Source organism: Triticum urartu, chromosome 6A, assembly GCF_056163025.1.
Source record: "Triticum urartu cultivar PI428250 chromosome 6A, HENAU_Tu73, whole genome shotgun sequence".
In the NCBI taxonomy this organism is placed as follows: domain Eukaryota; kingdom Viridiplantae; phylum Streptophyta; class Magnoliopsida; order Poales; family Poaceae; genus Triticum; species Triticum urartu.
The window spans coordinates 289,738,174-289,748,885 of record NC_141878.1 but is presented as its reverse complement, the minus strand read 5'-3'; the positions used below and the strand labels follow the sequence as shown (position 1 = coordinate 289,748,885).

Sequence of the window (10,712 nt, the reverse complement as noted above, 5' to 3'; positions counted from 1 at the left end):
TACGGAAATGTTTTTCTGGAATTCACAGTGTGGGATGTACATACCTACGAAAATGATTTTCTGGGATTCACCGTGTGGGATATACATACCTACGAAAATGATTTTCTGGGATTCACCGTGTGGGATGTACATGCCTACGGAAATGATTGGGTTTCGATGCCTCGCCCGATCGCACACGGCCCCAGCCTGGGTCCCAGGAAAGCCTATCCCCGACGATTTCTGGGTCATGTGGGAAGGACCCCCTATCGCCCACACTCACTTGGCGATGGTTCCAAATGCAGTCGCGAAAAGGGGTTAAAAACCGTTTGTTTAGCACGTCGTTGTACTAGTGTTTCTAGTGCATATTTGAGCACTTTAAAGCCTCCTTGATGACCTACAAGGACATGGACGAAATATACAAGATGACCCTTCATAAATTTCGTCCATAGCTTATTTTAGGTGTTGTGCCACCTTATTTTTTGGCCAGGCCCATGTAATTTCGAAATACTTAATTATAGGTTGTTTTTAGAGTCTGTATGTGTGGGGAAACAAAGTTAGGGTTGGTTTCGGACCCCTCCTACAAGGGGTCATGAAATTCCCCCCTACTCCTCCATATATACAGCCCTTAGGGCATTGTTTAGACTTTGGGTTTTGTTTAGATTAAAAGTTTGCCATAGCTGCAACTTCGCGTACTTCGTGTGTGTTCAACGACCAAACCAAGACGTCACAGAACCCCACCTTGATCAATAAAGCTTTCATCTTATATTCGCAATATCCATGTTCTTCGTTTGCTTGCAGGAAATAGACCCTCGTGGTTAGGTTGATCATGCTCCGGCGTGGTCAATAACCTCTCGGAGTTGGTTTAGCGATTGCTAAGGAGCGACGTCATCCCACGTTCGTAGTCGGATCGTCAAAGTCTACTCCTCCGAAAATGATAATCACCATCTCATCGGAAGACGGGACACCTTTGCCTCTATCGCTCTTGAACTATGTGCTTAGTTTGATATTGTCAAGGATTTTGACCCAGAGCTTATGGTCCAGTTCTATGCCATGGTACCATTTGGTACGGATGATGACCAGACTCTCACCTGGATGACTCATGGAAGACGGCTGGAAGCTAAGTGGAAGCCATTCATGAACCATCTTGGATATGGTGATGAGGGGCTTGAGAGCTCTCTTGGTCTCTGCCCTCACAAGAGACCTGGATCAGGTACATTCTTATTTGGTGGACATGCTTCTTATGTGCATGAAGGAGAAGGGCAAGACTTGCGTTCTGGATGTTTCTCATGTTATGTGGTCTAAGCTCCACTCTGCTGTGTTTGACCAGAAGGTGCCCATCTACGGGCCCTATCTCTTTAAGATTATTGAGGACACTTGGGTTGCTCAGTTCCCAGGGGAGCATCTTGTGACTAGCGATCTTGTATCACATGAGATGATTAAGCTGAGGCAGAAGGAGCACTAGGGTGCCGCTCTGGTCGTCCCTGAGATAGAGATTCCACCTACTAACTCTGCTGAGGATGCTGAGCCTGACTATGTGCCACATACTGAGCAGCCATCTTGGGCTACAAAGCTCAAGAGGAAGGTGAAGAAGCACTTTTGCCTCCAGACTGATATTTAGAAAAAGATGTACAAGGCACATGTGACGGATAAGATTGCTCGCCAACAACAGATCTTGAGGATGCGACAGCTCAACATGGAGGTTGCTAGTGGCTCCAAGAAGAATATCACTTAGGAGGAGTGGATCTCCAAGAACAGCAAGTTGACAGATTCTGATGATGAGGTCACTTCTGCTCACCGTACTCCTGCAGCTGATGATGAGGAGATTGTTGAGGAGGATCTCGAGGATGGTCGCGAGGAGTCTGAGCAGGAGTCCATGGATGAGACCTCGGAGTAGTGCTACCACCTTGGGTCGTTAGTCCCTCTTTGCCCTTTTGGTGTCTCGATGCCAAAGGGGGAGAGTTTATGACTGGGAATTTGCTTTTCTAGGGTATTGCCAGTCACAAGCTCGTTTTATTTGCCTCAATTTCTTGCTTGTGAACTCTTTTATCTTTATTTGCTTTCGTGTGACACTTGAGACTATGTGTGTATGGTGTGATACATACATTATCGCTTATCCATCCTATTATGTATTATTATGTTAGTATGTGATGCTATGCTTATTGTGCCCTCTTATCTTTATGCTCACATGCTCATACTTGCATCTATGCTTAGATTCATATTATTTTTGTTGCAAGTATTGCCTAGTCTAAAAAAATATAGGGAGGTGTTGATCCTAGTGTGCGTGCTTTGCATTCCAAAATCATACTCGAATAGTGCACACATCTAGGGGGAGCTTGTCTATATTTGTAGTCTTTGGGTTTGCATATTATTCTTTGTTATCTTTGTGCACATCCAGTATTGTCATCAATCCACCAAAAAGGGAGAGATTGCTAGGGCATATTTCTCCCTTAGTTGTTTTGGTGTTTGATGACAATGCAATTTGCGGACTAATCATGTGCATTGAGCATTTAAGATATTCTATCATATGGCATGAGACAATTTATTCCCCTTGGTGATTTAGAGTGAAGACAGTTTACTTCCAGCGTTTCTTTTTTAGTGGAATTGAGTCGTAGGAAAATCGTACTATTAAGAGGGGGTCAGTTTTGGAAAGGTTAGGGTGGAATCAACGCGTACACATTCCCTTTACACCCAATTTTCCTTCCGGCAACTTGGAGACCTTTCCTTCTCTGCTTGGGCTTAACAGAAGCACCCAGGCGGTAGTACCGCACTGGAGAGCGGTAGTACTGCTTCAGCGGTACTGCCGCATTTCAGTATTGCAGCCTCTACCGCTTGTTTTGGGGCTAGGTGATCCTTTCCGCTTCAGCGGTAGTTGGGCGGTCATGCGGTACTGCGGCTCGTACTACTACCCCACTACCACACTTCTCGCTGTAACCCTGGAGATTTAAGCGGTAGTACCACGGTTGTAGGGCAGTACTACCGCTCATGCGATACTTCTAGTTTCTATCACCGCCCGTACTACCGCCTATTTTTCGCTTTTGCAACCCTCTGCCACATTTGCAGTAGTTGGGGGGTAGTAGCACGCAGTAGTACCGCTTCATGCAGTACTACCGCTCTACCCCCTCCACTATCGTTGTTCCACCGTAATCTGCAATACTTAGCGGTGGTACCACTGGTAAGAACGGTAGTACACCTCCGGCAGTACTACCGCTTCTGTGATCCGCTCACTTGCACACCACTACTGGAACTACCGCACTAAGTAGTAGTACTGCTCCCCAGAGCGATAGTACCGCTTGAGTGCGAAATGTGGGCACATAATAGTTGGATTCTTTCCCACTATATATAGGGGGTCTTCTTCATTGTTGCGCCCTAAAGCTTATTTTCGCCCGATCTTTCTCCCTAGCCATCAAATCTTGTTGATTCTCTAGGGTTTGCTTGAGAGGGCCTCGATTTACACTTCCACCAAGAGATATTTGATCCCCCTCGCTAATCCCTTGCGGATCTTATTACTCTTGAGTATTTGGGCACCCTAGACGGAAGAGGTCACCTCGAAGCTACAATCCATTATGGTGAAGCTTTGTGGTGGTGTTGGGAGCCTCCAATTATGTTGTGGAGAGAGCCCCAACCTAGTTTGTAAAGGTTTGATCCTTGCCTTCAAGGGCATCACTAGTGAAATCACGACATCTTGCATTGTGCAAGGACGTGAGGAGAATACGGTGGCCTTCACACCGCTCCAACAGAGACGTACTCCCCCCTAAAGGGAAGGAACTTTGGTAACACATCCTCATCCCCATCGACTTCACTTGTGATTATCTCTTACCTTTACTTTGTGCAAACTAATATTGTGTTGTATCATTTGCTTGTCCTTTGTTGTTGAACTCATCATATAAGTTGTCCACCTAGTTGCATATCTGGACAAGCTATTTGTTGCTAAGGCTAATTTGTTAAAAATAGCTAAAAATTGGTAGTTGCCTATTCACTTAACACCCCCCCCCCCTCCTCCTTCTAGTCAACCATATTGATCCTTTTAATTGGTTTAGAAGGTAAGTAAATTTAAGGTGATTAATTATCATACGAGAATGGTTGCATGAAGGGGTGGTCGGAAGCAAAGTGAAACATGAAACCTTACTATCTTTTTAAATAACAAAGTAAGAAGATTTTGGTTTTTCCTCTTTTCTTCATTTTCTTAATTTTTATAGTTTTGCAATATACAGTTAACATTTTTCTAATATATACGGTGAACAATTTTCCTTCCCAAAAAACAATATTCTAAAATATATTTTTCTATGTTTAGTATGTTCTTAAAATATCCTCCATGAAAAACAACTGCCGGGTCTTTGGGTGAAAACCCAACTAGAAAACCAAAGGGAAAAAAATAGAACACCAGTCACTGGCGGAGTGGCCGGCCAATTTGGGCAGGTCATCAGCGAAGGCTCCTCTGTTTGACGCCCACAGGTGTGAGCTCTCGCTACAAGCGAGGTATAGGCGCTCCCTTCTTCTAGTGCCAGTTGAAATTAGATATATTTTTCTTAGTTTGGCTTGGGCTTTAAATTCTTGGGAAGCAGTTCGGAAAGCAAAGCCAGCAGATAAAGATGTTCCAAACAGCGAATACACAGCTCATTTTCAAACAACGGTTAGCCAAACTTACGAGCACAAGTACATGAACCTTTTTATCTTATTACTACAACATAATTGATGCAACAGCTGCAAGTTAAATGTCATAATTACTGGAGAACCGATATGTGATTAATACAACATTGCTACAGCATCATACAGTTAGTGAGGCACCATTATCTTCCAGTGAAAGGCTTAGAATCATTGTGGCTGCCTTGGGTGCCCTGACAAACAGCAGAAATCGTCTGGTTAATATGATTAGTACTCCTGGTTATAAGCTGTAACTGAAGCACGATACTTTCAATATGAAAAACACAAGTTGTAGACAAGAGACCAGATGTAGATGTATCATAGCTCTAAATCAAGCAAATAATAGCAGACTCCTAAAGATTCAATACTTTAACAGTTTGTTTTTAACAATCTGTTCAACAGTATGTCCTTTGCCTCAATGGCATATTCAGGAGTTGAATGTGTACTTTACTTAAACAAAATACGTTTACCCTCTGAAACATTAGTACGACTAATTGACTATGGATGATGTACTGCTGGAATGTGGACACAGCAGCATGAGTCAAGAAATAGCATGGGAGATCGATCCAATAGACTACTCAGCGGACGCTAATGTGTTGCTAGTTATGTTATTTTCCATGCCTCCTATAGGGTATGAACTCCAAGCAACCTTCTTCCATGAACTCCTTTCCCTAGTGTAACCTTCCTTCTCTAGTTCGTTCGGATTTTACTATTTATATAAAAAATAATGAAATACATATGCTCATTTGTACAGTTGAGGAAGGGGGCAAACAGAATTCTACATAGATTTACCATTGCTCAGTAGATTGGTATAACGCAGCTGAACTTCCAAAGCATGAAGTAAGCATGTCGGTATTCACAACACCAGGGCTAAGAGCAATTGCTGCCAATCCAGGAGGCAACTCCTTTGCTAATGAGCGTGTTAAACCTTCAATAGCCCACTTTGAAGCACAATATGGTGCAACCTGAAACAACGTTACGCAATTTGGTATGTAATGAAGATCTCACAGTTACCAAATATAACCAGTATCAGCACAGCCTTTTATTTTGCCCTACCTCTGCAGCAGCAGACCTTCCCCAACCAGAGGATAAATTGATTATCATCCCATGTTTCTTCTGTATCATAAGTGGTACAAAATGGCGAAGTACATTTGCTGTTCCTTTAATATTTGTATCAACCACCGTATCAAATTCTTCTGCTGGAACATTCCACGTTTTGTTATTCTTGTTTATTGTACCAGCATTGTTTACTGCAGCAATCTCTCAATAGTTAGACTTCTGGAGAAATCACATTTTATGTAATATTAGAATGGAATTACAAATATGTGATTTCACAATCAACTTTAAGCAAGAAAAGTGATTATTTTCATATAGTTCCAGATGGCTTAAAGTGCACATTTGTAGAGCAGAAAGTATAGCAAACCTATGATATCAGGAATTTGCTTCCTTTCCACAACAGCCTTTGCCAATTCACCCATGCTGCTGTCAGACCTCTACAAAGAAGCACAGGAAGAATACTTAAGAATAGAAATTATTTCAACATAGGAAGCAAGTGAGAAAAATAGACCACATACATTACACTTTGCTTATATAGCAAACCTAAATGCACCATTCATATTTCATAAATTGTAGTGCTACTGACATTAATGCCATGTCGCATTATTCAAACTTAAGTTAATATTTAGTATCACAAGTTCAATATCCCTGCTAAATTTTCCCTTCACAGAAATCTTCAACGAAAGCAAGAAGACTGCTCACATGACATGTGAATTCTTGATGCTTTCGAGACAAAGGAGCTCATTAGCCTCTGTAATATCAATAAATGTCCAGCAACTATCATATGGTATAAAAATGGAAGTAGAAAGTTAGCAACCATGACCAGAATTAGAATACTGGGATTGCCTCGTATTGTTAGTCCAAGAGCCAAACAGCCCCATTGTCAACTCATGACTACCACAGTTTGACTTCCTCCATGCATCTTTCTTCTCGGCCACCAAATCAATGGAACCTATCAAACTCCTAACTCACAAGATACAATAGCCTTATCAGCATGACCTGCTGTCATGCCATCCTCCTAGCCATCCCGCTGTCTTCTGCGAGCACGCGGATCCTCCTCAATGGTGACCCTGGGCCCCCAATCTGGCACCACCGAGGCTTCCGGCAAGGCGATCCGCTGTCCCCACAACTTTTCGTCCTTGCCGTTGACGTGCTCGGGTGATTGATCAAGTGTGCCGTCTACCTTGGCATCCTGCAGCAGCTGCACCCGCGACACTCGATCCTGGCAATCTCGCTCTACGCGGACGATGTCGTGCTGTTCTGTCACCCCTCACCGGCTGAGATCATCACGGTGAGGGAGATCCTACAGCTGTTTGGCCATGCCTCCAGGCTCCACGTAAACTTCACCAAGAGCTCAGCCACCCTCCTCCACTGCGACCCTGACAAGGCCGCACCTGTTGTACAGCTCCTGAGTGCCCAATAGTCGACATCCCCCTCACTTATCTGGGCATTCTCCTCACGGTGAGACGCCCTACTGCCGCGCAGCTGCAGCCGCTTGTGGACACGGTGTGAGGACAGCTCCCGTCGTGGAAAGCAGGGCTCATGAACAAGGCTGGACGCCTTGCGGCGGTCAAATCCGTCCTCTGTGTGATCCCCATGCACCCGCTGCTGGTCTTTGCACCACCAAAGAAAACCATCAAGCAGCTCGAGAAGACTGAGAAGGGGGTTCCTGTGGGCTGGGCGCGAGGCTGCCAATGGTGGCAACTGCCATGTTAATTGGCGCCGGACTTGCCGTCCAATTGAGCTGGGAGGCCTTGGCATCCCTGACCTGGAGCGCACCGGGCTGACCCTCCGTCGGTGATGGCTCTGGTTCAGCCGCAATGACTGCAACCAGGCTGGAGCAACTTAGACCTGCGGTTCTCTGCTGAAGAGCGTACTCTGTTCTTCGCCTCCACCTCTATGGCCGTGGGCGATGGACGTACCACCTTATTTTGAGAGGACCGATGGATCGACAGGCGCTCAAGTCAGCAAGATCGCACCACAGCTTTACGCCTGCATCTCGAAACGCTGCCGGAAACTGAGGACCGTCTCTGATGGGCTTCAGGCTAACGCTTGGGCTCACGACATCCATGGCACGCCGGGTGTTCACGATATCGGCCAGTACATCCAGCTCTGGCACGCCGTTGGGCAAACCATCCTGACCACGGAACCCGATCGCCTCCTATGGAAGTGGACTGCGAGCAGATCTTACTCTGCGAAATCCTGCCATCAGGCCACATTCGAGGGTTCTCTGCAAAATCCTGCTACCAGACCACACATTCCAGGCAGCTCCTGGAAGTTCATTTGGAAGAACGGGGCGCCCCCTCGGGTGCGCTTCTTCCACTGGCTCGCTGATCAGCACCAGTGTTGGACTGCTGAGAGCCTTGCACGCTGCGGCCTTCAGCACCACACTTCATGCCTCCTCTGCTGCCAGAGCACCGAGACGATGCACCACCTGCTGCTGTGCTGTCCGTTTCCCAAACAGGTTGGCAGCAGATGCTTCCCTGGCTCTGCATGTCTTGCACGCCGCCAGACCATGATACTTCCCTTCTGGACTGGTAGCACGCTGCAAAACAGCGCACCCCGCATCCCATGCGCAAGGGCCTCGCCTCCATTGCCTTGCTCACACCATGGATGATCTGGAAACACCGTAACGAATGTGTCTTCAAGGGCGCCCAATCTGGACACACTGTAAAGAATGTGTCTTCGAGGGCGCCCAACCTTCAGTCAGCAGCCTTGTTGAGAAGATTAAGGATGAGGCAGCGCTCAAGGCCAAAGCAGGTGCTTCAGGGCTTCGCAACACTCTGCCCCAGACCTGGGATGTACATTAATTTCCTGCATTTCTCACTCCCTGTACCTCTCAGGAGGACTGTAACTTGAACTCTGCCTTTTCAATGAAAAGAAACGCAGAAGTCTCTTTGCATTTTCTCAAAATCAGCATGTCCAAACAGGTCATTAGTTTCAAGCCATGTCCTAGGGTACACATCATGTCGCATTCACTTGCAGCTAAAGTAAGTATCATTAAGCGAAAAGCACTTAAGTCCCAATTGATTGGACAAGGTACCGGATAGCAACAAGACTCTGCACCCACTCTAGCACTGTAGGCATCACGGGATTGAGCTAAAATTGGCAACTAAAAACCAATTTCTCCATGTATATTTCTTTTCAACCACCAAACCAGCAGAACTTATCAAACTCCTAACCCACAAGATAAAATAGCCTAATCAGCATGTCCAAACAGGTCATTAGTTTAAAGCCATGTTCCACGGCACAGATTGCAAACACTTGGAGCTAAAATAAATCCTAGAGCACATAAAGTATTATTGTTCAACCAGCATGATTCATGAAAGCAAGCATGTAGCTACCAGACTCAAGACAACCCCCCAAAATCACATAATGCAAACATCAAGCTAAAGATACAAAACGCATGAAAATCTTTATTGGTTGGCTGAAGTAACATAGCAGCAAGATTTTAGAAATATTAAGTGATCGAATGGTGAAAATGTTAATTACCATAAGTTAAAGTGGGCCCATTAGTTAATTTTGGGATTAAAACAAATTAACAGTAGCAATTTGCGCCTGTGAATGAGGGGATAATTAAAAATATGGTTCCCATGTCATATACAGCGCTATATATAAAGGAGGGCATTCCTGCACCTATTTGATCGTGGTATCGTTTAGGGTAACAATATCCTCCCAAATTTACTCCAAATCCAATCAGGAGTGCACTGGACGTTGATGTGTTGTGATCGACTACGCCGCTCCAATTCGTCATCAACCTCGGACACTACTTTGTCTACCGAGATGGCCTCTCCAAACGGAGGTATAATTATTCTACTACCCTCTAATTTCTGCATTATATCAAATTGTGTTCATGTATATTAGATAAGATCCGATTAGCAGTTGCACCGCCTCAATAGATCACTGGTAGTAAAAAACTACTCATATCATATTCGTTTATGATCCAAATTCGTTTATTGTACGAATGGACGGATCGAGCTAAAATTGTTATCTAAATTTTCCTAGTATATTAAATGAAAAAGGCATCTCATATCACATCATTCAGGCACGCCCTGGTACAATACAATCAGTAAGCATGAGGTCAATAGGAAGAGGAATAGAGTGCATTACGACGTCAGCGACGGTGAGAAAGTGGCGAGACGGGGAACCCATCTCGGCCTCGAGGGAGCGGATGGGATCGGCGGAGCGGCCGCAGCCGACGACGGCGTGCCCCCGGCGCGCGAGCTCCAGAGCTAAAGCTCGGCCCAGCCCCCGGCTGACCCCCGTGATGAGCACCGTCCTCGGCCCCGCAGCGGCCGCTCGCGCGGCTGCCGCGCCGCCCCCGCCGCTCTTAGGCCCCGCCGTCATCTCGCCTCCCTCCTCTCGTTGGCTCGTCCGTGTTGGAATGCCGGAAAACCCTATACGACGCTCTTTGCGTCCAATTGTCGACCGAACGCACAGGGCAATACCCCGCATCGCTAGATATGGGCCGGCCCATTGTACCAGAGCTAGCCAGCCTGTTTTGGGAACCTTCTAGAAGGTTCCCAGTTTCTATTTTTTTTTTCTTTTTTCCGTTTTTCTGTTTCTTTTTCTTCCTTCTTTTCTGTTTTCTGTTTTTTTGTTTCTTTCAAAAATTGGTTGGAAAGTTCAAATTTTGTTCGTGTTTCTCAAAAATGTTCAAAATTTCAAAAAATGTTAACAGATTCAAAAAATGTTTGTATTTTAAAAAATTGCTCGGGCATTTCAAAATATGTTCTTGTTTTACAAAAAATGTTTGGAATGTTTTTGTTCAAATTTTCCACAATTTTAGAAAATGTTTCCATTTTCAAAAATTGTTCACAGTTTCCAAAATTTGTTCATGTTTTCATTTTTTCAGGAGTTTCAAAAAATGTTCCAGTTTCAAAATTTGTTTGGGCATTTAAAAAAATGTTCTTGTTTTACAAAAAAGGAATGTTTTCGTTTAAATTTTTCACAATTTTTAAAAATGTTCCCGTTTAAACAAATTTATCACAAATTCCAAAATTATTCATGTTTTTTCATTTATTCAGTAGTTTAAA

At 44.7% G+C, this 10,712-nt stretch overlaps 1 protein-coding gene across 1 annotated transcript; it reads right to left on the bottom strand.

Annotated features, from left to right (window-relative positions):
* Window positions 1-4,596: 4,596 nt before the first annotated feature.
* On the bottom strand, window positions 4,597-10,081 carry LOC125512564 (NAD(P)-binding Rossmann-fold superfamily protein). The gene is made up of 5 exons (XM_048677659.2): window positions 9,787-10,081; window positions 6,044-6,113; window positions 5,677-5,870; window positions 5,413-5,585; window positions 4,597-4,814 (listed from the first exon to the last, which is right to left on the bottom strand). The coding sequence occupies exons 1-5, from the start codon at window positions 10,021-10,023 to the stop codon at window positions 4,745-4,747; spliced, it is 744 nt and encodes a 247-aa protein (XP_048533616.1). The 5' UTR covers window positions 10,024-10,081; the 3' UTR covers window positions 4,597-4,744.
* Window positions 10,082-10,712: the final 631 nt, after the last annotated feature.